Here is a 26,955-nt window from a genome sequence, read left to right as displayed (position 1 = left end):
ATGTCAATATGGACCAAAAAATTCCATTTCACCTGTAATTAGGAAGGAAGGTACATTTTTTCTGTTTTGTAGGTATCTGGGAAAGGAGCATGGTTCATGTCTGTGAGTACCTGTTCATGCCTGGTTAAGCCATATGATGTTGGTGTATAACCCTCCAAAGTGATCTATGTGGTTCAAATTGGTTACTTAAGAGAGTTAAACTGGACATTTAGTAAAGGTGTTTTGTAATCCCTATGCAGTCCTTTAAATTTCAGTGGGGTTAATTAAAGTGCAAATTTTGTGCCCAGATCATTCAACCTAAAGGAGAAGCTGTAGTCAACTAAAACCAATTGAGTTTGAATGCTAGTACAAGCATGTGCAGAGGAATAATGAACATACCCTAATTTCTGGGGTATAATGTTAGGATAATTACTTAGACTTTAATTGAAATTTTGGTTTTATGCTTTCTGTGTTTCCTCTGGCAATTTTTAAGTCTCTAAGACTCATTTCTGGATACTGTCAATAAAAGCACTTCAATATTCACCAAGCATTTGAAAATAGTTTTTATAATAATATTGCTGAAGTTCCACATAAATTCATGAAATACTTAGTTATTTCTAAATGTTTAAAATACTCTTGCCCAGCTAAATTGCCTTATTTCATGGTCATGTTGCTTCGTAAGTTCTTGATTATTAAAGCTCTCTGAAATTCTAGTCAATGTAAAACAAAACCAGTGGTTATTTAAAAAATAACTATAATCTTCATTTATTTATTGGATAGAGACATCCAGAAATCAAGAGGTAAGGGAAAATAGAGAGGGAGAGAGAGAGATACCTGCAGCCCTGCTTCAACACTCATGAAGCTCCCCTGCCTCTGCAGATGGGGACCAGGGATTCAAACCTGGGTCCTTGAACATTCTAACATGTGTGCTCAACTAGGTGGACGACCACCCAGGCCCCTATCAATGGTTAATTTTAATTTGTTTATTAATTTATAATAACTGTATTTCTATTTAAACTAGTAAATTTGACAGTAATTTGCATTCTTAGCCACTTAGGAGTGTGTTTTATGATAGGAGTAAATATATATTTTTACAAAGAACCTGGCTACTCAAATCCACATTTACCTGGAAACTTCTCTTGGGGAAGAAAAACCTTTTTTTTTTAGTATTTTAAATATTTTCGAACAGCATTTTTTACTCTGACAAAAAGAGTATTTAATGAGGACCTCATAAAACACAACTCCCTCTCCCTGTCAAGTGGTGCTTTAGCTTTTTAAAGCTATGTGGCATATAAGATTCCTACTGCTAAACTAATACATTGTTTAGGGGAGAAATGTCATTTACCCTAAAGCAATACCTCTACCTTAAGGGAAAATTTAAAAAGGTGGAGAGGGTTATTAAATTATAATAGGATTCACAGCAATGTTTCTTTGAATTAAGAGCAACCATAATCCATTTAGGTTTGCTTCAGTCTATTGTTAGTTTCTTGAGTAAGCTTTGGTGGGGAGGGATGAGAAAGTTTTAGTCTTATATGAGTCATTGCTCTATAAAGATAAGTCTCAAAACATGATGAAACTCTTTGGCAGTCTGTTAGCAAGCAAAGCTAACACACATGAAACCACAGAATAATTAAATACAAAACTATCCTATTGGGAGAAGTGGATTTTTTGTTTTGTTTTGTTTTTAGGTATGTTTAGGTTAGTATTATTTATTTTATTTGTTATTTAGAATGGAGACTATGTAGAGAGTGAGAAAATCCACTACTGTATATCCACTACCCAATTTAAGAAATAGAACATGATTTTATTTTACATAATTAATTTCCCTTTTCTTTCCAAGAAGTAGCCTTGCTCCTGCCACTTAATGTTCAGTTGCTTAAAATGGTAATGCACCATCTGATCAGTTATTGAATAAGCTTTTAGTTAGATGAAAATACAAAAGGGAAGATAGAAGATAAACTGTGGGTGGTTGAAGAGAGAATAACTGTTGAGAACCCATTCAGTGTAAAGTACCCCATCTTCAAATAAATGTTCATTGCATTTCCCATGCTGTAAAAAGTACCATGTTGAATGCTACTTTAAAGATGTATCATGAATAGGTTCTTCCTTCACTGCATCTGCAGTCTCTACTTTGCACTAGAACAGAGAAAAAGTCACTGAGAGAAGAGGGCGGAGAAGTTGGTCTTTTATTCACAAGCTGTGAATAAAGAGGAAGAAGCACTAGCAAAGAGTAGGAGAAGGACACAAAATATCATATAGTCTCTAGGAAACCACTGAGTTCCCCTCTGTGTGTCTGCTTATGACAGTTACCATCGTCTTAAAGGACAGCTTTTTTTTTTTCAGTCAAAAATCTACAGTAAAATTAAAGAGATGAGTTGTTGAAAAAAAAAAAAGACTGTTTCAGGAGAGTTGTGAACATGAATGATTTTAAGTTGTAGGTAGGAGACAAGAAAATGGAACTGGAAATAATAGGTCTTGTTTTCACCTTGTTTGGGAGCAGGTAAAGAAAGATGAGAATAAGTTACTAGGCACAGGTTATATGCAAATACGTTATTTGGGGGGGTGGGGGTGGTTGTTTAACAAAATTGAAGACTAAATGCAAAAATTCCTTTAAAATGATATTTATTTATTTGTAGAAGAGAAAGAAAGAGCTTCACACATTCAAAGCATGAACTCTAGGCACTGACTAACCACCCCTACTGAAGCAAAGATTTTTTTTTTTCCCCCACCAGGGTTATTAGTAGGTCTCAGTGCCTGAACAATCTCATGACTCACAGTAGCCTGCCTTCCATCTTCCCTTCCTTCTTTTTTTTGGTATAGGATGAGAGACAGAAATGGAGGAAGAGAGAGAAAGAGAGAAGGTGAGACACTGTAGCACTGTTCCAACACTTGTGCAACTTCCCTCTTGCAAGTGCTCCTGTGTGGTGGCCTGAACTGGGTCCTTAGGCATGGTAGCATGTATATTCTGCCAGGTGAGATACCTGCTGACCTTTGAAGCAAAAATTCTTTTTTTTTAATGTAAATATATCTTTATTTATTTTTTATCTTTATTTACTTACTGGATAGAGACAGCCAGAAATCAAGAGGGAAAGGGGAGATAGAGATGGAGAGACACTTATAGCACTCCTTCACCACTTGCAAAACTCTCTCCCTATAGGGGACTCACACCCATGTCCTTATGCTTTGTAACATGGACTTAGCAAGGTGTGCCACCATTCAGCCCCTTGAAACAACTTCTTAAAGTATAGGCTACAGGACTTAGAGATATCACCAGGACCTTCAAAGTGCTTTGTGGAGTTAAAAAGATTTTGTAATAATAGGAGGTCAGTTTCATTTCTCTTGCTTTGGCATTTACACTTGTGATGCAAATGTAATCGTCAGGAAGATTCCCAGTATACATTAGGCTACACTGCTTTCTGGGCTACACATATATTTCACCACCACATATTTATATCAAAAGTAATAATTCACTTAAAAGTGTCCTTGACAAAGCACTAAAAATAATGTGTGTTATTAAATCTTGACTGTTGAATACCCATCTGCTTAATATTATCTGTGATGACACAGAAAGTTCATGTAAAGCATGTTTGCTGCATATTGAAATCTGATGGTTGTCTATAGAAAAAGCACTGGCATGATTATTAGAATCGCAAGTTGAACTACCCATCCTTTTTTAATGGAACATCATTTTTTTTTTTTTACCTTGAAAGAACCACTGACAAACCATGGTGGTTCAAAATTGGGTATTTGGTACACATTTTCTTAAAAGGACCAGAATTAGCATGTCACTTCAATTAAGAAAATAATCTGACAGGATTAGATGCCATTCATAAAATTTGACCTTTCAAGTAAAAAATTGCATTTCTACTAGAAGTCTTCTAGGAGTTTGTATCTGTCACATTGAATTTGATGGCTTGCTGGGACTTTTTGGTTGAGATCTGTGGTAATATTAATGAATGAATGGAATATTTTCATTTTGTACAATAAAATGTGTCAACATTTACAAGGCATGAAAATTCAGTATTTTCCAAATGACCTAATGAATGATATAAAACCTTGCATGATTAAAAATCCACTTGAGGCATCTCTCCCTGGCCAACTAAGAATAACAAAGAAGATCACCAGAGAACACAACAAAACAAGACTCTGAATACTTTGGGAACCCACCAAGTCATGGGTTAGGAGTGAGTAATTAAGCTAAAAAAATCTACTTATAGTTAAAAAGCCTGAAGGCTCCCATGACCTACAGGGAAGATAAAGAACAAAAAAGGGTTTAACAGCCACCCTGCTTCACCTCAATGATTGAGACAACATTGAAACAACTGTTAATTTCCACAACTGTGTACTTTCTAAGTACTCTACTTAGACACAAGTCAATCCAGAGAAGTGTGATTAGTGGATTGAATAGTACTGAGAGAAGGACCTCATAACACACCAAATACAATGGTTAAACCAAGAAGAAACATTGGAGAAATGAACCAAGACAAAAGCCCAGATAAACCCCTACCCCCAAAGGTAGGAGCACATAAGAATGAGGACAACATCCAAATACTAATTGCATTAGGCACAGGAGTGAGGAAAGAATTTGAAAATATATCTTCAGAAATGAAAAAAACAGCAAAGGAGACTCTGAAAGAAAACACTGTTAGAGAACTGAAAGCTGAAGTAGCTGAGCTAAGAGCATAACAAGCTGAACAAGCTAATACAGTATCAAAACAGGGTAACAAAATAGCTGAGCTACAAAAACAGTAGAAAGGAGAGAGAATAGAATAAATGAGGCTGAAGACAGAATTAGCAAGATTGAGGATGAAAACTAAGAAAAATAAATCTCAAAAAGATTAAGAGATACTGAAAACAACAACAGAAACATGGGATGACTTCAAAAGAAATAATATATGCATTATTGGCTTGCCAGAGGAAGAAGGGGGAGGGGGAGAAAGCATTCTACAGGACATAATAGATGAGAACTTCTCTAGTCTAGACAACTTAAGACATAAAGACTTAAGAAGCCCAGAGGGTCCCAAACAGAATTAACCTAGACTTAAAAGACACCAAGACACATCATATTTAGAATGAGAAAGAATAAGGATAAAGAAAGGATCTTGAATGCTGCAAGAGAAAAACAAAGAATCACTTACCAAGGAAAAACCTATAAGATTAGCAGCAAATTTCTCCAAACACTAAAGGCCAGGAGGAAATGGCAATATATCTCTTGAGCTCTCAATGAGAAAGGCTTTCAACCAAGACTACTGTATCCTGCTGGACTGTCATTCAGACTAGATGGAAGCATAAAAACCTTCTCAGATAAGCAACAGTTGAAGGAATCAACTATCACCAAGCCTGCCCTTAAAGAAGTTCTGAAAGATCTCTTACAGTCACATCATCATAAACGTGCCATATATCAGAACACTCTAAAATTTTAGAATAATGGAATTAAAATAAGAATGACCTTAATTCACCTCTCAATGGTCTTAATTCACCTATTAAAAGGCACAGAGTAGGAAGGTAGATCAAAAACACAGCCCAACCATATGCTGTCTGGAAGAATTCCACCTAACTCAACAAGACAAACACAGACTCCAAGTGAATGAATGGCATACCACCATACAAGCCAATGGAATACAAAAAAGAGCAGGAATGGCTATTCTCAATCTGACATAGTAGACCTTAAAACAAATAAAATTTTAAAAAGTAAGGATGGGCATTACTTAATGCTCAAAGGATCAGTCAGTCAAAAGGTATTAATGATTATTAACATCTGTGCACCTAATGAGATGCCATGGAAATACATGAAACATCTACTGAAAAGGCTACTGCAGTACATTAACAACAACATAGTACTTAGTAGAGGATTTCAACACCCCTTGGATGTTAGACCAGAAACTATCAAATACTTAGAGGAAAATATTGACAGAACTCTTTTCCATCTAAGTTTTAAAAGCATATCAATGAAATGAATCCAATTACAAAAAAAAAAAAAAAAAAGTTGAACAGTAAACACAAAGCAGAAGTTGGATGGGGTCTGTTTTATTGCCAAAGTAAAGGACTCTAGGGTAGGAGGTGGGGGAACATGATGGAGGACCTAGAGGGGCATTAAATTGTTATGTGGAAAACTGAAAAATGTGAATGGGGTAGATGGCATAATGGCTATGCAAAGAGACTCTTATTCCTGAAGCTCCAGAGTCTCATGTTCATGGTGAATTCACCTTCTTTACCCCATCTTGGATGGAGCAAAGATACCATGTTAAGTGAGATAAGTCAGAAACAAAAGGGTGAATGAATATAGGATGACATCACTCATAGACAGAAGTACTAAAAATTCATTGATATAATTGAGTCAACACTTCTTGTGAAGTGTTCCCCCTGTAGGTAGGGAGTGGGGGCTTGAACCCAAGTCTTTGCACAAGGTAATATGTCTGCTTAACCAGGTGTACCACTGTCTGGCCCCTGTCCCATAGCATCTTTGTTTTTTAAAGGGATAGTTCTTTTTTGGAAAGTATTTTATTTATTTTGTTTTTGAGAAGTGCAAAGAGAGAAAGACACAGAGAGAAACACCAGCTCTGGCTTATGGTGGTGCAGGGGATTGAACCTGAGACTTTGAAGCTTCAGGCATGAGAGTCTCTTTGCATAACCATTATACTATCTACCCCACCCCCATAACATCTTGATCCAGTCATCTTGTATAATAAATTGGTGGATGTTTAGATATTTTCTACATTTTGGCTAGTACAGATAATGAAGCTACAAACATGAGGGTGCATATGTTCCTTCAAATTACTATTTTCATGTATTCTTAAAAGTCTGTAGGGTTTTTTTTTATATTTATTTCCTTTTTGTTGCCCTTGTTGTTTTTATTGTTGTTGTAATTATTGTCGTTATTGATGTCATCGTTGTTGGATAGGACAGAGAGAAATCTAGAGAGGAGGGGAAGACAGAGAGGGCAAGAGAAACATAGACACCAGCAGACCTGCTTCATCCCCTGCAGGTGGAAAGCCAGAGGCTTGACCTGGGATCCCTACCCGGTCCTTGCGCTTCATGCTATGTGTGCTTAACCTACTGCACTACCACCCGGCTCCCAAAAGTCTGTAGTTTTTAACAGTGAGCCATAAGAAAAAAAAATATTTGGCAACCACTGCCTTCATGGAATGAAATGACAAAAATGCATGAGAATATTGACCCAGGGTCTAATAAATACCTAGATTTGAGGGGCTGAGAACTTATTTATTTATTTCTGAAGGGGGGGTAGGCCAATTTAGAAGGAATTTTGAAAGAGAAAATGACAAATTTGAGTGATAATTTCAGTATGTAGTAAATTAGATGTTTAAAAAAGCTTAAATAGTGCTAGGTGGTTATACACCCTGGTGAACACTCATGTTACCATGCTCAAGGACTTGGGTTCAAGCTCTTGGTCCCCACTTTCAGGGAGGAAGTTTCATGAGCATTGATGCCCTAGTAAGGTGTCTCTGTCTCCCCATCCTCTCTCAATTTTTCACTGTCTTGTCAAAAGAGAGGAGGGGTGGGAGGAAGGGAGGGAGGGAGGAAGGAAGGAAAAAAGGAAAAATGGTTTCCAAAAGCAGTGTGGATTCATTGTTCAGGCACTATAACACAGACACACACACACACACACACACAGACACACACACAAAGCTTAATTAAAACTTTTATGATAATTATATGTTCATATCCAGAAGTCAACTATTGACAGAAAGGAAAAAGCAAGACTAGATAGGCATGTCATGAATAAGTAGAGACAGAGGAAGTGATTTAATGTCAAGTATTTTTTTCATTTAACTAAGTTGACTCAAAATACTTTTTTGGAAGCTGATTGTCAGTTGTGGCGGTCACATGTATAGCTAGTAAATGGTCAAACATTGTTACCAATGCCCAGTACTCTCTTAGAGCTGGAGGAGGATGAACTTGGAGAAAAAGCTTGCTTTATTTATTTGTTTATTTTATTGCTTAGCTCTGGCTTAAGGTGGTAACCAGAGGATTGAACCTGAGACTTTGGAGCCTCTGGCATGAGAGTCTCTTTGCATAACCATTGTGCTGTCTACCCCCCCCCCCCCCAGAAAAAGCTTCTTTTGAGGAAAGAGGAGTGGCTATGATTGTTAGACTTTGGGGCCCTCTATAATTCTATCAGTTTAGTTTTTTTCTTTTTTGTATGCTTATTTGTTTTAAATATGGCACCAGGTAGTGAACTCAGGCCCTTGTGCATGTATGCTATTAGTGTTCAACATTCTCTTTGGACCAGTTTTTTCTTTTCTTTTCTTTCTTTTTTTTTTTTTTTTTTTTTGTTAGGAGGCAGGGAGAGGTAGGGGTAGGGGAGAGATACCATAACACTATTCCACCATATAGGGAGCGCTCCTGATGCCATCACTGGTGATCTCAGGTGATATGGGGTCTTGAACCCAGGGACTTACATACAATAAGATGCATGTTCTACCTGCTGAGCTACTTCCCAGCCCTGATGATAAATGATTTAATATTATATCAATGAAAGTACTCTTCATTCAGAGCTTCCCATTCAAATTTGGCTTGGGAATTAAATTGAAGTCAGAATGCAGCTTAAATGAAATTGTATCTTATGTACATAACCCAATGTTTTGTGATTAACTGTAGAAATAGAATCGTGTAGGAGTGGGGGCCGCCTGTTGCATGTGAAAGGATTCACAGTGGGAGCTGGGAACTGGTTTAAACAATACAAGGTTTATTAGGGCGAAACAGGTAAAAGGCAAATTAAGCACTTATCAAGGGTTAAGCATATACTAGGTCCATAAGGTCTGAGTATAGTTATCAAAAGTTTAGTCCCATAAGATAAACAATTACCAGCTCTGGTTGCTCATGGATATAGAGGGGTCTAAAGCTTACTGGCTAGCAGAGTCACACGTGTTCAGTTCCCAAGGGAAATAGCCATGGCGGGATACCTGGCGCACCGCCACCGAGATACCTCTCACCAGGAGAAGAAACCTCAGCCAAAAAAAGACCAATGTGCTCAAAGTTCCTTGCTTTTATACATTCCCTTCTCTGAAGCACCTCCTCAGGGTGATGTCACTTGTATGCTGATAGTCCAAAACCCCTGTTGGTGTCACAACAGAATCGCATTTTATAGTCCAGAATATTCCTGTGAGTTTACAAGAAGCCAGCCTCTCCCAAAATGGTACTATCACACTTCATCCTGAGAGTCCTTCTGCTAGGATGAAAAAATTCAATGACAGGAAGCTTTGTACAGTAGAGAGGGGGAAATGTGAAGGATTTGGTATGGGATAAGGAATTCAGATTGAAGGGAATTTTTGAGGGAAAGGTTGCTATTATGACATGTTAAAATAATATAATATGAAAAGACAGTTGGGAAGCCCTTACTTGTAAGAAATCCTATTGTACTTGCTTAATGAATACAAAAACTAAAGAAAAAAAATCTGTCAATTAATCCTGAGCACAGGGAGAGTTTTGCAGCTTTGGTAGCAGCAGTATGGATTGAACACTGAAGACAGGTTAATCGTGAATTTGGGTGTTTGTTGTCAGTTCATACACTAACTCTGGAATTGCCGATGCTCTCAGACTTGTCTGAAGGGGATGAAGTATATAAGATGAGTTGCTGTTTATAGAGATCTAATATATATTTTAATGAAACTCTTAAGAATCTGGGTATCCACATACAGAGTGGAGCAGCACTGATTCTGCAAAGGGAGACACCCTCCACCCCACTCCCAGTTTATACATAGTCTCAGAGGAGCCCTCCGGGAGCCACAGGCTTTGTTTGTTGTCAGGGTAAATTTTTTAGCAGCTCAGGCTGTGCAGCTGTTCTCTGCCTACACAGCAGCTGCCAACTGGGAGTTGTTTCTGGCTCTTGCTGCCCTAGAGTATTTCAGGTTGAACCAGAAGTTAGGCATTCTGGGGCACACTTACACTTGAGTAGCAGTAAAGAGATTGTTTCGAAAGAAAAAGAGGGTGTGGAGTAGAGAAACTGTTGGATTCTGCCCCCTCACCCACTTAGTCATTTTCCATTCTGAGTTCTGTTCTCTTCTCTTGTCCAATTGCCTCCTAAGATAAAGCAGGTACCCTGCCTCAGCCTTGGGCAAATTGAGGGCAGGGAAGATCCAGTTCTGAAGTAGCTCAGCCCTTGGGTGTGTCCTGGTTGTGTTGATCTAGTTTGGTTCTTGCCTCCTTTCTCAAATACCCATGTACCTTTAGACTCAAAATGTGGTTAGAGACCTCAGGTGGGAAGGCACCGTCTAGAGAGTAACATTTTAAAGTGTGGCTTACCCACCTTGGGTGGCTCCCTTTCTCTACTTTCTCAGGGTTACCAATCTCTTCACTTTCTAAGTTTTAACTGATCCAGAAAGATCAGGCATCTTTTTACCCAGAACCATCTAGTCTTGGTTATCTTACCCTTGCAGTTCTCTAGAAAAACTGAAAAAATATTGCAAGCTGGAAAAAAGTTCTTCATACCCCAAACAGTTGGAAGCTATTGAATGCAAGTAAGGGGTGGGTCTCTTTTCCTTCCTTGAAGATTTAGTTAGACTAGTTTACTTTATAACTGCCTTCCTGCGAGCATGACATAGCAAAAACAGGTATGTGAGTGAAGTATGTAGGTCTTCAATCTGTTTTCATTTTCCTGGTTCCTTACAAAAGGCAAAGTTAGCATTGACCTTTAGTGGCAATATTGCAAATCAGACAAACCCCAAACCTGTTATCTGTCTATCTGTAGACTTCCACATCTAGGGAAGTAGGCTTTTGAATGTCTTGTTCTAGTTACCTAGATAATTAACAAAATAATAATAAGCATGAAGATAAATGACTTTTGCTGAGTACCCCCCCCCATCTATGTTTTTTTCTGGGGCTCCATCTCTGCTTGGTTTCACTGCTGCAGGCTGACTTTTTTTTTTATTACTGTTATTTATTTATTTTTTTAATTTATATATTTTTTTATTTAAGAAAGTATTAATTAAAAAAACCATAGGGTAGGAGGGGTACAATTCCACACAATTCCCACCACCCATTCTCCATATCCCACCCCCTCCCCTGATAGCTTTCCCATTCTCTATCCCTCTGGGAGCATGGACCCAGGGTCATTGTGGGTTGCAGAAGGTAGAAGGTCTGGCTTCTGTAATTGCTTCCCCGCTGAACATGGGCGTTGACTGGTCGGTCCGTACTCCCAGTCTGCCTCTCTCTTTCCCTAGTAGGGTGGGTCTCTGGGGAAGCAGAGCTCCAGGACACATTGGTGGGGTCTTCAGTCCAGGGAAGCCTGGCCGGCATCCTGATGACATCTGGAACCTGGTGACTGAAAAGAGAGTTAACATACGAAGCCAAACAAGTTGTTGAGCAATCATGGACCCAAAGCTTGGAATAGTGGAGAGGAAGTGTTAGGGGGATACTCACTGCAAACTCTAGTGTACTTCTGCTTTCAGGTATATATTTTGCAGTAGTTTACGGATACGTGTGAACATATGCTCTCTCTCACAGAAACTGGTGTATATCTAGGTTTTGGGACTTTGTTAGAAAGTGAACCACCTGAGATGGAATTAGAGTATACTATGAAAGGAAAGGTCTCACCCGAGTAATGAAGCTGAAGGGTTGTCATTCCACACGTGTAGTCTCTGGACACAGTCTGAAGTGAAGCATGTTGAAGTGGCAATCGTTGTGTTGGTTAGGTTGTGATCGGCAGATGCATATTATTTGATATGGATTGGGAGAGGCATACAGGAAAGTGGGCCCTATCCAATGGTTCCAGGACTGGGGGAAGTAGAGGCTCTATAGTGGAGATGTGAGGTTCCTGCTGCCTTAGGGTTCAAAAAGACAGTCGTTAGTTAATGTATCATCACATTATTTGGTAATTGGGTTAACTTTGAAAAGTCCTTTTATTAGGGTTTGCTGTACAGTACCCAGGTCACAGTCTTTTGGTGGTGGGAATGGTGTTTATGTACACTCCTAGTAAAATGTAGTCATATACATCACTAGTTAATTAATACGAGAGGGGGAAAATTAATTGTATGTCTCGAAGCTTTTCAAAACACAAACTGAATCTTTTCTCAATATATGCAGTGTAATTTATATGCAGACTCTCTCAAAAGCCTAGACCAAGTAGATCAGAGGCAACCAATAGCACAGCTATATACAAGATACTGTTAAATTTTTTTATTTGGAAAAAATAGAAGGTGAAAATCAGAGGAGAGATACCATAGCAAGTTATATATTATTTCACTCTTTGACATATGCTGTTTTTAAAATGTAAGAGGTGTTATAATGCAAATATCATTTAAAAAGTTATTTTATTTGATAGAATAGTGAGAAATTGAGAGGGGAAGGAGAGATGGGGGGAGGAAGGGAAGGAGGGAGGGAGAGACCCAGAGTACTGCTTCACTGCTTGTGAAATGTCCCCCCCAAAGGTGGGGGCTGGGGCTTGCTCATAAATAATTATGTATTCAGCAGGGTATGCCACTTCTTGCCCCCCCCCAATACTTTCTCCTTTCTTTTAAAATTTTTTTCCAGTTATAATTTAGATCTGGGCGTTTGATACAAAGTTGATCTACAACTTAATATATAAATCAAATCCAACAGCAAAATTTTCTTATGTGTGCAAACTCAAATCCAGCTGGGAAGGTGGTTCAGCAGTGGAGCTCCTACTACTCATAGGGGTTCTGTCCCTGTCCCTCATGGGAATAGCCAGAACCCTAGATGGCAGAGCTGTATTTTGCTCTGCCTTTTTGTCTTTCATCCTTAAAAACAGAAAAAAAAAAAAAGTTGAACAAAGGAAGTGTCCCAGAGGTAATGTGCATGTGTGAGACTCTGAGTTCAAGCTTTAGTCTTGAATTATTATTATTTTTTTATAAAGCCTTGGGGAGACCTGAGAAAGGTAAGCTTCAGATGCTCTTCAACAGTCAGGTAAAACATTCTTCCAGCATCACTGGCAAGTATGCTGATAGCACGGCCTAATTTTTCTACATCCCTGCATTACTAGGATGATTATATTTTTCTATGTATGTTGGAACTTGTATTCTAGACTGCTGGGTCCTATCTCTAGGGGCACATGTCACTAGGATTTAAATCTTTCTTTTAACATGGACTCCTGAAAATTGACTTTCCACTTGTAATCCTGGTTTTGACTTTCACTGTTGTGGGATATGCACAGTTTCCTCTGAAACTGTCATATTTCTTTTTCCTCTGCCCCAGTTAATGAGAGCTTGAATTTAGTTTTGCCCAACATCAAAGTTTGGTTTCTGCCAGCACTTCACTTGGGTTTTACTTTCTTTGTTTCCTGTGGTCATTGGTCTTTAAAAAACAAAACAATGACTGGACGTCTTTTTACATTAGCATCTGAAATTTCCATTTTTCACATGACATGGAAATTGGAATTGCTATGATAATGATGATACTGTGTCCTTCTGATTCAGGTTCAATGTTTCATCCTTTGCAATTGGAGTTTGTCTTTTACTGCTTTCTTAACCTGTCACAGACTCTTAATTAGGATGTATTACTTGAGAACCGGCAGTATTGTCAAACTTTGTGCATTTTATAAAAATATACAAAAGTACTAGGTAAGCAGCTGTAGTGCCAATGCATCCAGATGCTATACTGAAATTCCTCAGGGGGCATCTTCATTGTTTTCTTTCTTTGTTCCAGAAGCAAAGGCTGATAATGAACCAAGCTGTTCGCCAGCAGCTCAAGAACTGTTGACAAGACTGGGATTTTTACTGGGAGAAGGGATCCCAAGTGCCACACATATAACCACTGAAGAAAAAAATGAAACCATGGTAATGCTGAAGGAAGACAACTACATTTCATACCTGCACACAGGATGAATGAAGGGATCTCCCCACCCCACCCGCTCCCACCCCTTTCTTAAGCAGGGAGTCATTATTCAGTCAAATGAGTCTAGGCTGTTGTTTCTTAAATTTTATTTTAATAGTTTGTAGGATTTTGCATTAAGGAGGTGGAAGACACAGGAAGGTGAAGAACTTAGGAAAACGTCCACATCAACCTTCTAGTCACCACTTGAGAAGAATGGCTAGTAAATCAAAGTTGCTGAAAGAAATCCTTAGCAATGATAAGGCTTATCTTTATGATACCATTCTTCTTATCTGACTGTTTTGGTATATGCTTTCCTATACTTTTTTAGTAGTTGAGATTTTGGAGAGTCAGTGGAGTGAGGAAAATATTTATAGGAGATGAGGCAGAGACAAAATGGGATGAGATCAAATGGTTCATCTACCAGAGATCATTCCCCATCCTAGGAAGCAGCAGCCTGCTACTTCTGAGCTGTGTGTGTTTGAATAGCAATGAGGAATTGGAGCTTCTGCCCTGACCAGGGTCTCTGCGAGAATGTCATGTGTTGATGGAGACTGCAGTAACCACCAGTCTCCTTCCCCTGATCATAGCACTCATAAATCTCCAGGAATTGAATCAGGTTGCTGTGCTCATGAAACATTACAGAAACCAAGTTCTTAGATTTTTTCTGTACGGAGGTCAAAGAACCCATTTGTCTTTTGCAGAGTTTAAATGGAAGGAAGTCTGCCTATTCACTATTTCTGTTTTACAAATGTGTGTTCCCACTAAATTATTTCTAAGATTGCCTTTTTTGTTAAAAAGAAAGTCATGAGGGAAGTGGACAGGATAAAGATATATATTTCTCTGTCAAAATTTAGAAAACCTCACAGGTATTAAGCTCCCTAGATCTTAAAAACGGTTTGCCACTCCCTTGTTCTTAGATTTGTATTGTAGTGACAAGAAAAAAAAAAAAAAAAAAAAAAAACAAAGAATGTGTAGCAGTGTCCTGTGTAAGCCATGCTAACTCCTCCTTCCATTCGTCTTGCAGTGCACAGCTCTTAGCCAAGGCATCAGTCCTTGCTCCACACTAACAAGCAGCACCGCATCTCCTAGCACCGATAGCCCCTGCTCAACTTTGAATAGCTGTGTCAGCAAGACGGCAGCCAACAAAAGTCCCTGTGAGACCATTAGCAGCCCTAGTTCCACCCTGGAAAGCAAGGACAGTGGAATTATAGGTAAGAAGGACACTGCTCAGTAATGTAATAGCTCAATGCAAATCAGTCAGAACATTCACCTTCTTAAGAGGGTTTAGAATGGACTGTGAAGGTCGGTCTGCCAGGGCCAACCCTCCCATTTGTAGTAGCACCAGTTCCTTGTACAATCAAGAGAATGAAGCATTTTGCTTTTATATACCTTGTTTGTTTTCCAAACATCAGCTCAGTTTAGATCTGACAAATCCTTCTCTTCTCACCAATTACATCTGATTGGGGATCAAGACCTACTTGGACATATAACAGGGAAATGGCATCCCTATACATTAGGAAGTCTCTCTACTTCAGTATCAAATTCCTTCAGTTTTCTTAGTGTTTGTTCCTAGTGGCTTATACAGTTAGTCCTATCTTAGCATCATCTACAGGTTTTTTAAAACTGCAGCTTTAAACAAAATGGCATACAGCAATACTAGGTCCTGAGATAACATCACTTTGTTCAGTATTGGTCAGGACTGGTGTTGCATGTCACCTGCCTTCCCCAATCTTAGAACAAATAGCATCCTATAAAATGATATCGTACTGTTACGTAATGACATTTCCATCAATCATGATCATGTATATAACAGTGGCCCGCATATATTGTATAGTACTAAACTATATCATCTAGGTTTGTGTAATAGGTATACTTTGTGACAATTCTATGACAAAATTGCCTAGTAAAACACTTCACAGAATATATCCTTGTTGCTAAGTGACAAGTGTAATGAGAACTGACCGCTATTTTAAGGCCATATAACCACACAGAACTGTAATTTTCCTGAACTGACGTTCAGGAATCATGAGTTCTAGTTCTCACTCTGAGGCTACATAACTGACTTAAGGGGCATTTGAGTTATTGGCACACTTCCTTCCTTCTTCTCTGCAAAATTAAGGACTCTTAAGTAGTTTCAAGTCCCAACTACACATTAGAATCATCTAGAGAAATTAAGAGTCCTGATTTTAACATTACACACCACACAGACAGTGTTTATACTTCTGCAGAGTAATCTGGCACCACCTGTGTTCTCAGGTCTCTAGCTTGATGCTTTTCAGTAGCAGGCAAGTGGGACCACTGGTTGGTCTTTGTCCTCTCTGAGATAGGAGCTCCTCTTGAGCAGCATGGCTCCACTGAACAGTTCATTTCTCTTCCCTTTTGCCCAACTAGGTAAAGCCTTTGAAGGACAGTTTGCATTTTGTTATGAACTAAATCCTATTTTCCTATTAATAGGCAGTCAAATTAATAATTTGAACTTCTTATCTTTCATCACTTGTAGTTTCTTTCAGTTGTAGTTTGCAAATTAAAGTTTGGGATTGAACCACTTTCACTTTGTAGATTACCTCAGATCTATGAGATTTCTGGCATGGGGGTATGGGCTCCTTAGTTTTTCTGTCATCACAAGAAAAATAGTCTCTTCCCTCAGTTTTCACTTGGATTAGGATCTTCAGTATTTAGGGTTTGGTTTGGTTTAGTTCAGTTTAGTAAAAAACTAATTCACTGAGATGTAATTCTCAAACCATAATAGTCACCTATTCAAGCCACTGAGTGGTTTTTGGTATACTCAGAGTTGTGAAGTTGTCATCATAGTCTGATTTTGGAACATTTTCATCATCCTAAAGATCCTGTACCCACTAAAAGTCTTCATTTTGTTCCAAGTCCAATTTAACTAGAAAGCAAATTTAGGTGTTTTTGCCCCCAGGGTTATCACTGGGGCTTGGTGCCTGCACTACAAACCCACTGCTCCAAGAGGCCAGTTTTTCTTTTTTTTTTTTTCCTTTCTTTTTTTTTTTTTTTTTAATTGGATAGGACAGAGAGAAATTGAGAGAGCAGGAGAAGATAGAGAGGGGGAAAGAAAAATAGACATCTGCAGTTCTACCTCACCACTTGTGAAGCGACCCCCTGGCAGGTGGGGAGCCAGGACTTGAACCAGGATTTTTGTTTGGGTCCTTGTATTTCATGCTTGCACCAGTGCACTATTGCCCGGCCCCCACAAATCTAAGTTCTTTTCATTCAGCTTCAAACTTTGACAGAGAGCTTATTCTGTTCACTCCCCATTATCATCTCACTGTGTTTCCCACCTGCTGTTTAGTCCTAGTTTTCTCAATGTTATTTTTGTTCTCATGCCATCTCTCTGTTACACCATTGCTATATCTCTGTTATTAATGTAGTGCTATCCAGATGGTGTTCTTCACTGAACTCTTAGCTCTTCTGAAATTTATTTTCCTCCTTAAGCTTTATCTGTCTTCAAGGACTGTGTGTATATATATGTGTGTGTTCATTCATGTGTTTTGGCATTGATGTTACACTGTTCTGATTATAAATAAGTCAGTTTCAGTTTCTTGTTTTGACAACTAGAAACTTTCTCAATAACAGAAAAACCGCCCTCATTAATTTCTCTCTCCCTCTCTCTGTCATTGAGATTAGTGATACATTTCCAAAAGTATTTTAAAGAGGGGGGAAATTGCTGGTCTAGTTTTATATAAGGCCAGTGAAATATTGAAATGCAGAAATACTGATTTGTTTGATTTAATTTAGTTCCACCTAATCCCAGACTGTTTAGTCCTATGACTATAGCACTTCAGTATTTCCCTTTAATTTACTTATTCTTGTCTAATTACTTAATTTTATCTTAGTATGGATAAGGGATCTCATTTATACTTTATTCTGGCTAGCTACTGATCATCTCCTTGAAATTGAGGGAAGGATTGTTGCTACTAGCAAATTGCATTGAAGGAGGGAATATTTACTTTGTTTATAAATAATTATCCATGAATCCATTCCAAATATGTATTATCAAATATTTTAATGTTTTCTGTATTTCAGTTATATCATGTCATTAGTGATAAATGATGTATTTCATATCGTTGAGAATGGCTTTCATTCCTTAACTTTGGCCAACATATTCCCTTAATTCAGCCAAGCATGAAAAATGTTGACAACTGAGATGAAAGTAGGGGAAACTGTGAGGTGTTTAATCACTCCCTCTTCTGTGAAGGCTCCCAAGAGACTCCTTCATGATGTTTTAGGCACTGTCCTGTAGGAAACAGCAAGAAACATAGGTAGCTAGGAATAGGACTTGTGCTGTTGACAATACTCCTCTGCTTTCTCAATGTCACTGACTTGGAGAATTAGAGCCTGTTGCCAAAGAACACAGAGAGATGTGAGGAGAAAGGGAAAAGCCAGGCAAGCTATAACCACAGCTCTTTGAAGAGTCAGCTGTGGTAGAGCCACAGTAGGGAACTGAGCTTTCTCCTAGGTCAGTGAAGAACATGCAGGTTCTGTTACCTGTCTGGGGAAAGGTATCTGGGGCTTACTTGGGTGTGGTTCTGTGATTGCTGGGGAGGAAGTGTATCCTAGCTGATGAACTTGCCTACTTTTTATAAGCTATAACCTGAGAATGGCTGCCTTCAAGCATCTTAAATATTTGACAGAGTAAAGTATTCAAGAACACAGTGATCCTAGAGGGCAGAGATGAAGGTGTGATACGTTGGCTTCCTGCTTTGGAAGGCCTAGCAGCTGCTTGTAAACTAAGTTGGTTAAAGTCCATGTTCTCAATTGTGTAAGTCCTGGAGAAAAGAAGAAACATCTTTTCATTTAATTTTCCATTTTAAGTTGTTGGAGATTTTTCAACTCATAGAAGTGTGGGTGAAACAGCAGAGGTGTTCGGGGTGGGCAAATCTAAAGCACCCAGCTGCTATGGCATTATAAATTTTACTAGCTTTGGTCTTCAGCAGGGCACAGGCTTAGCAGTACAATCTTAGCAGATTATTGAGGGCATTCAAAGGAAATGTCTAACAGTACTTAGTATGCTGAGAAATTCCTGGCCTTCTTTTTCTATTTAAGCTGATTGCCACTGCCCTGGTTTTATTTAATATAAATGTTTTTGCCCAGCTAATGCCCTGAAGGAAAGTGTGTGTTCCCATGGATCCAGGCAGCCTGCTAAGGGCTGCCACAGGGCACCCTGCCTATGTTATGTTTCTGCTGGTAGTGGTGCTCAATTCCTGCAAAACAAATCTACAGCCCCTGGTGGCTATTATTTTTTTCCTTTTGTGTGTGTGTTGTAGGACAAAGGACAGGCTTATGACCACTAGAAGAATTTACTGGACCCCCTCCAATCTTTCTCAATGGAGGCCAGTTTTCACAAAAAAATTCCTTGCTCCCTCTTCTAAGTTTACTGTGTTATACAGTGGGGAGTCCCACTTTATCCTATTTCAGGAGGTCCAAGTTCTTCTAACATAAATGCCTTTAGAAGTGTAAAGATTCTATCATGTAGAAATGCTGTTTGAAGCTGGAGTGGATTGACTAAATTCGCTCTGACTGCCTTCTTTTAAGTAAAAGTCCATACTTTTTGTACATTGAAAATGTTGGCATTACCTTGAAGTTAGTGTCTGATTTTTTAAATATAAAATTTGAAAATTTTCCAAATATGAAACCCAGCTATATTTAATGACATAAAGTAGTTTTTAGATGACTTGCTTTAGAAAAAAAAATTTATCAAGAAGTAGCTTTTAATGGTATTTCTTTCCTATGCCAAAAGGAAAACTTATACTCCTTTATATATAACTTGCTTCCTGCTATTACAATTGGAAATTGTAAACTATATTAATTCCAGTTTTATGAAGAATGTTCAACCTCATTTTTTATACTTTTATTTTATTTTTATTTCACTTGCTACAGTTACAGGATACAGCAGAGCAAAGGTACATACTAGTTGCTTAATTGGAAACATAATGAAAAAGAAATTAGAACTGTTTCTTTGTTGGGTTGTGTTAAAGTGACATTAGGGATTATTCCAGTTAAATAATTTCTTAAAGCGATGCATCTATAACAGGACTCTCTTAGACATATTTTAAAACTTATTGACCCAGTATATTTTGATCCAATATAATCTTAAATTAGATGAATGAGGAATACATAAATGTAAACACGTATGGATATGAAATAGTTAAATAATAGTCTCATCATGGCAAGAACCATGGTATAGTTTTCTACCATAACTACCACATCTTTACGGAATAGAAGAATGTATTCCAGATGTTACTCAGCCAAAAGCTATGAAGACTTAAATGCTTCTACTTAGATCCAAGAGTTCCAAAGATAGTTTTATTTAATATGTATGTATACAGAAGATTACATTGATAACAGAGAGAAACCACATACTGAAGGTACCATGTTTCGTGGATTAGTTAAATGAAAAATTACAACAATAGTAATATTAGATTAGGCTTACCACATACCAGTCATGAAATTCAGAAATTAATTATTCTCAAAATGTGAAATAGGCATTACAATAGTAGGGGACTTTGTATATGGCTCTGGGTAGTATATTCATGAATATGGGATAGCTTTCCACTTCTTTTTTAAAAGTTCTGGACCAGATGGTTTTAAAAATGAATTCTACAAAACCTTCAGGAAGAAGTAATACCTCTACTTTTAAAAGTCTTCAAGAAGATTGAAGACACAGGAATACTCCCTTCTAGCTTCTATGAAGCCAAAATCACTTTGATACCAAAAGCAGACAGGATCACAACTAAAAAAGAAAACTACAGACCAATATCTCTGCTGAACATAAATGCCAAAATATTAAACAAAATTCTAGCCAGTTGGATACAGCAGTATATTAAAAAGATTGTTCATCATGACCAAGTGAGGTTTATCCCAGGCATGCAAGGTTGGTTTAACATACGTAAATCAATCAATGTGATCCACCACATCAATAAAAGCAAGACCAAAAACCACAGGGTCATATCAATAGATGCAGAGAAAACCTTTGACAAAATACAACATCCCTTTAGGATCAAAACACTACAAAAATTGGGAATAGACGGAAAATTCCTGAAGACAGTGGAGCAAACCTACAGCCAACATCATACTCAATGGTAAAAAACTAGAAGCATTTCCCCTTAGATCAGGTACCAGACAGGGCTGTCTACTATCACAATCACTATTCATCATAAGTGTTGGAAGTTCTTGCCATAGCAATCAGGCAGGAGCACGGAATTAAAGGGATACAGATTGGAATAGAAGAAGTCAAACTCTCCCTATCTGCAGATGATATGATAGTATACATAGAAAAACTTAAAGAATCCAGGAAGAAGCTTTTAGAACTCATTAGGCAATACAGTAAGGTGTCAGGCTACAAAATTAACATTCAACAGTCAGTGGCATTTCTCTATGCAGACACTAAGTTAGAAGAAGATTAGATCCAGAAATCAATTCCTTTTACTATAGCAACAAAAACAACTAAATACCTGGGAGTTGGGCGGAAGCGCAGTGGGTAAGCACACATGGCGCAAACCCCAAGGACTGGCGTAAGGATCCCAGTTCAAGCCCATGGCTCCCCCCACTCTGTCTTCCCCTCCTCTCTCCATTTCTCTCTGTCCTATCCAACAACGATGACAACAACAACAGCAATAATAACTATAACAATAAAAAACAAGGGCAACAAAAGAGAAAATAAATAAGTATAAAAAAATTTTTAAAAAGACAAAAAAAAAAAATCTAGGAATAAACCTAGCCAAAGAAGTGAAAGATTTGTATACTGAAAATTATGAGTTGCTACTCAAGGAAATGGAAAAAGACACAAAGAAGTGGAAGTCCCCTACTATTCCTGTGTTGCTGTTAATATATTGCTGCTATAGCTCTTTCAGTAGATGTTTGATGTCTTTAGATGGCTTTTCGTTGGGTGCATAGATGCTAATAAATTGTTAAGTCCTCTTGATTGACTGATCCTTTGAGCATTAAGAAATGTCCATGCCTATGTTTTTTAATCTTATTTATTTTAAAGTCTATCGTGTCAGATATGAGAATAGCTGTTCCTGTCCTTTTTTGTGGGCCTTTATCTTGTATGATAGTTTTCCATGCTTTCACTTTGTGTCTGTGTTTGTCTTGTTGAGTTAGCTGGGTTTCCTGCAGACAGCATATTGTTGGGTTGTGTTTTCTTATCCATCTTACTACTCTGTGTATTTTACTAGGTGAATTCAGGCCATTGACATTTATTGATATCAGAGATTACAGATATTTAACACCATTATAGTAGATTTTTAGAGTGTTCTGATATATGGTATATTTATGGGATGTGACTTTATAGGAGGCCTTTCAGAACTAACTTCTTTCAAGGCAGGATTGGTGATAGTTGATTCTTTCAACTGTTGCTTCTCTGAGAAGGTTTTTATGCCTCCATCTAGTCTGAATGACAGTCTAGCAGGATACAGTAGTCTTGGTTGAAAGGCCTTCTCATTTAGTGCTTGATAGATATCTTGCCATTCTCTTCTGACCTGTAGGGTTTGTGTGGAGAAGTCTGCTGTTAATCTTATGGGTGTTCCTCTGTAGGTGACTCTTTGTTTTTTCTCTTTCAGCCTTCAGGATCCTCTCCTTTATCCTTATTCCTTTCCATTCTAAATATGATGTGTTCTCCGTGCCTTTAAGTCTGGGTTAATTCTGTTTGGGACTCTCTGGGCTTCTTGAACCTAATTGTCTTTGATGTTGTCTAGACTAGAGAAGTTCTCAGCTACTATGTCCTGAAGAATGCTTTCTTCCCCTCCCTCTCTTTTTTCCTCTGGCAAGCCAATAATGAGTATATTATTTCTTTTGAAGTCACCCCACAGGTCTCTGTTGTTGTTTTCAGTATCTCTTAATCTCTTTTTGAGATCTCTTACTTCTTTTTCAGTTGTCTCTAATTTGTCTTTGATCTTGCTAATTCTGTCTTCAGCCTCATTTATTCTATTCTCTCTCCCCTCTACTGTTTTCTGGAGTTCATCTATTTTGTTACTTTGTTCTGATGTTTTAGCTTTCTCAGCTATTTGTGTTCTTAGCTCAGCTATTTCAGCTTTCAGCTCTCTAATATCCTTGAGATGATTAGTGTTTTCTTCCAGCATCTCATTAGTCGTTTCTGCATTTCTGATGGCAGTTCTTTCAAACTCTTTTCTCTCTCATGTGACTATTTTCTTAACTAGTGTTTGGATGTTGACCTCAATATTTTGTGGTTCAACCTTTGGGGGTCTGTTAGCTGGGCTTGTGTTCTAGTTTGTTTCTTCAATATTTCTTCTTTTTGGTTTAACCATTCTATATAGTATGTTATGAGGTCCCTCTCTCAGTACTATTCAAATTACTGATCACTCTTGCCTGGATTGACTTGTGTCTAAGTAAGATACTTAAAGAGTTCACAGTTGTGGAAATTAACAGTTCTGTCAATATTTTTTCAGTCCCTGAGTTGGAGCACAGGCTGTTAAAGCTTCTTTTGTTCTTTTCCTTCCAGTAGACTATGGGAGCCTGAGGCCTTTTAAACTACAAGTAAGCTTATTAGCTTAATCACTCACTCCTGACTAGGTGATAAATCAGGGTGGGGGAGAGATAACACAGTGCTTATGCAAAGACTCTTCCACCCCATGGATCCAAAGTTCCAGGTTCAGTTCAGCTTCTCTACCAAGCTGGACAGCACTGCTGGGCCCTCTGAGTTTCTAAACAAGTGCTGTGTATAATCTGTAGGTTCTGAGGCAATTATTCACCATATTATCTTCAGGAGAACAATGTGGAAAGGCTCCCACTATACAGCCCCACTACTGGGTCATGGAGGCTCTTCTCCTCAGTTTCCTGGTGAGTTCCCTGTTCCCAGAAGTCATTACAGGGCCTTCCCCTTGCTGCTCAGCCTCTGAGGGCAGTAGCAGTGTAGACTCACAGTTGCATATGGTGAGTCTTAGGGGAGTCCTCTCTTCCTTTCAGTAGTCTTTTTTGTTGGTAAAACAGACTGGAGATGGTGCCTCAACTGGTAAAGTGCCAGACTGTTACCAGCTGCTCAATCTCTCCTTAGGCTCCTCTCTGTCCACAAGCCACACGTGTTTGCACTCACCAGTGGTTTGATGAGTTCCTAGAGTCATTCTAGTCTTGCCTTGTTGTGGTCCCAGGTGGTCTCCTTTGGTATTCCTCAGAAAAAATGTTCAACCTTATTTTTTGTATTTGTTAAAATGACTGTAAGAACCTATCTGATTTCCTAAAGGCATAATAAAAAATAGTGCATTTTAAGCACTTTCTGAGGTAGACATTTTTTTTTTTTTTTGACACTAGGTTTATTTTTGTGGCTTGGTGCCTGCCTGACTCTACTGTTCCCACAGAGTAGCCTTTTTTTTTTTTTTTTTGGATGAGTTACAGAGAGAAGGAGGGAGAGAGAAAAGAACAGAGAAGGAGAAACATCTGCAACACTGTTCCACCACTTGTGAAGCTTCCCTACTGTAGGTTGTGACCAGAGACATCCATCAAGGACATCGTGCATGGTAATAATATGCGCACTCTACTGAGTGACTCACCATCTGACCCTCCCATTATTTAATTTTTATATTTGCATCATGATTTATATATGTATGTGTTCCAAGGAACTAGATGATTTCTCTATATAGGAAGAAAAAGACTGGATATTAGATAAAGAAAAATAGATAAAACCTAGACTTTTCCTATCAGGATTTTTTAGAAACAATAAACCCTATCTATTAAAGATTGATGTGCATGGGAGAAGGACTTCTAGGGTGTAGTTCAAAACATTCTAGCTGAGAGGCTGTTAAGTCATTCATTTCTTCCCTTTCCTTCTCTGTGTGTCTGTTTCTGCTGATACTTTTTATCTACATAAACACTACTTCTGTAGTGTTCCAGGAATCTGCTTCCTTCTGGCATGTGGAGTTAGAATATTTTGGAGAATGGAAGGAATCCAGAGCAGTACCAGTGCTACTTCTCTACCACTAGGTGTGTTGCCTATATAGTGCAGGCTTGCCCTTCACTGCCCAGTTCTTCAGCACCTGAGCCACCACATTCCACCTGACCAGGTAGCTTTCAGGATGATTAAGTGTTTGGAATTAGGAAAGACTAAAGTTCTTCCTGCTGGTTTTTTTTTTTTTCTCTTTCTGGAAGGTTTGGGGAGGAGCTTCTGTTTGCTTTCTTCCGGGTTACTTGGAAGCTGGAAGCAGGTGTACATTGAGACAGGGAAATAACATTCACAGAAACACAAAAGTGACATGTAGGTCTGTGAATGTCTCTTAGTAGTGGAGTGCAGGAGACCCTAAGTACAGTGCCAATACTTTAAAAAAAAAGGTAAATAGCAGGAAACTGCTGAAATTTTTATTAGTATTGTGCTAGTGATTCTAGAGTTTGATACTATTTGTTTTTATGCAAGTTGTTTAAGATACATATCTTAAACAACTTGTGTGTGTATATATATATATATACACATCCTTATGCTGGTCCTTGCTCTTTGCAGCATGTATGCTTAACTCACTGCACTACCGCCCAACTCTCAAGACATATATATTCTTTTTGGTAGTAATCAGTGTATTTATTGAATTCCTAGTTAAGAAAAAACAACCTTTAAGAAGTTGTAGAACAGTTACATAAATATAAAATTAGTTTAATATTTGGTTAAGGAAATACATATTTTAAAAAGACTCATTCTTGTTCAGGAGTGCTTTTCCTATTCAAAGTGAGAGCAGTTGTATTTGACTATCTCAATAAAATAAGAAAACTTCAGTGATTTGTGTAACATTTCAAGTTCTTAAATCTATACCAATAGTCATAGAACACTACACTTTTTTAACTGTAGAACTGAACTAAATCTACCATATAACATAACTCTGAGTTAGGGGTTCAAAGTCCCAACACAGGGCAGTCAGTTGATGCCAAAGATGGCTTAGTAAGCCTTAAAAATATATATTTTTTAAATTTTGTATTGGTTTTTTATGTAAAATGGAAATATTTATAAGACCACAGGATTAGAGGGGTACATTTCTACACAATGCCCACCCTCAGCGCTCCATATCCAATCCCCTCCCTTGATAGCTTCCCTATTCTCTCTTATTCTCTGAGAGTATGGACCCAGTATGATTGTGGGGTGCAGAAGGTAGAAGGAAGGTCTGGATTCTGTAATTGTTTCTCCACTGAACGTGGGCGTTGGCAGGCTGATCCATACTCCCAGCCTGTCTCTCTTTTTCCCTAGTGGGACAGGAATCTGGGGAGGCGGGACTCAAAGACACATGGTGGGGTCTTCTGTCTGAGGAAGTTGGGTTGGCATCATGGTATCATCTGGAACCTGGTGACTAAAAAAGAGTTAAGATATAATGCAGAACAATTGTTAACTAATCATGAACCTAAAGACAAGAATATCCATTTTGGAAAAAGCTAGTAGGCCTGCTTTAGGTAAATTCCAGAGGGCACATAACTTTACTAGTTTTTACCTGAGCCTGACATCTAATATGCAGGTGGGTCCAGGTTCTTTAAGACATATTTATAAATAAAGTGTTATAGGTTGTTTTTATTTTTCTATGACTTGACTCTACACTCTCCTAAGCTATGCAGTGCAGGTGATTCTAGAAGTAACTTTAGACCTTATATTGACAGAATTTTGTATCCTGATAGAGATGAACAAATGCAGAGGCATACAACAGTGAATTAATTACCCTTTATTTCCTGTTTTTACTTATTGTAGGTCTTATCATTTTGATTTTATGCTAATCCTAGTTTGTTGCCACCTGCATTGCCCTCTTTGCCTCCAAATTGAAATGCTTAGAAATTAATTTGATGGGAGTCAGGCAGTAGTACAGCAGGTTAAGCCCACATGGCGCAAAGTGCAAGGACCGGAATAAGGATCCTAGATCAAGTCCCCGGCTCCCCACCTGCAGGGGAGTTGCTTCACAAGCAGTGAAGCAGGTCTGCAGGTGTCTTATCTTTCTCTCCCCCTCTCTGTCTTCCCCTCCTTTCTTCATTTCTCTCAGTCTTATCCAACAACGATGACATCAATAATAACAACAATAATAACTACAACTATAAAAAGCAACAAGGGCAACAAAAAGGAGTAAATAAATAATTATTTAAAAAGAAATTGATTTGGTAATAACTATTTAGAGTGTTTCAAATCTGTGTTAATATTTATTTTCTACATTGCCTGCAACTTAAAAAATTATCCTTAGTTATAGAAGCTTTTTAAAG

General features: G+C 38.2%; 1 protein-coding gene across 14 annotated transcripts in view; it reads left to right on the top strand.

The window, feature by feature from the left end:
* The window catches only part of TANC1 (tetratricopeptide repeat, ankyrin repeat and coiled-coil containing 1), a 344,685-nt gene that overhangs the window by 212,925 nt on the left and 104,805 nt on the right, over positions 1 to 26,955 (top strand). For 11 of the 14 annotated variants that reach the window (XM_060177864.1, XM_060177859.1, XM_060177863.1 and 8 more), the window contains 2 exons: positions 13,600 to 13,730; positions 14,792 to 14,978. The exons of 1 other annotated variant lie outside the window; for it this stretch is intronic. In XM_060177864.1, the coding sequence (XP_060033847.1) occupies positions 13,600 to 13,730; positions 14,792 to 14,978 (318 nt within the window). The remainder of the gene's footprint in view (positions 1 to 13,599; positions 13,731 to 14,791; positions 14,979 to 26,955) is intronic. 2 more of the 14 variants (XM_060177860.1, XM_060177868.1) reach the window with 1 other exon arrangement.

The sequence above is a fragment of the Erinaceus europaeus genome, chromosome 18, assembly GCF_950295315.1.
Source record: "Erinaceus europaeus chromosome 18, mEriEur2.1, whole genome shotgun sequence".
NCBI lineage: Eukaryota > Metazoa > Chordata > Mammalia > Eulipotyphla > Erinaceidae > Erinaceus > Erinaceus europaeus.
This window is presented reverse-complemented; position numbering and strand designations above follow the sequence as displayed.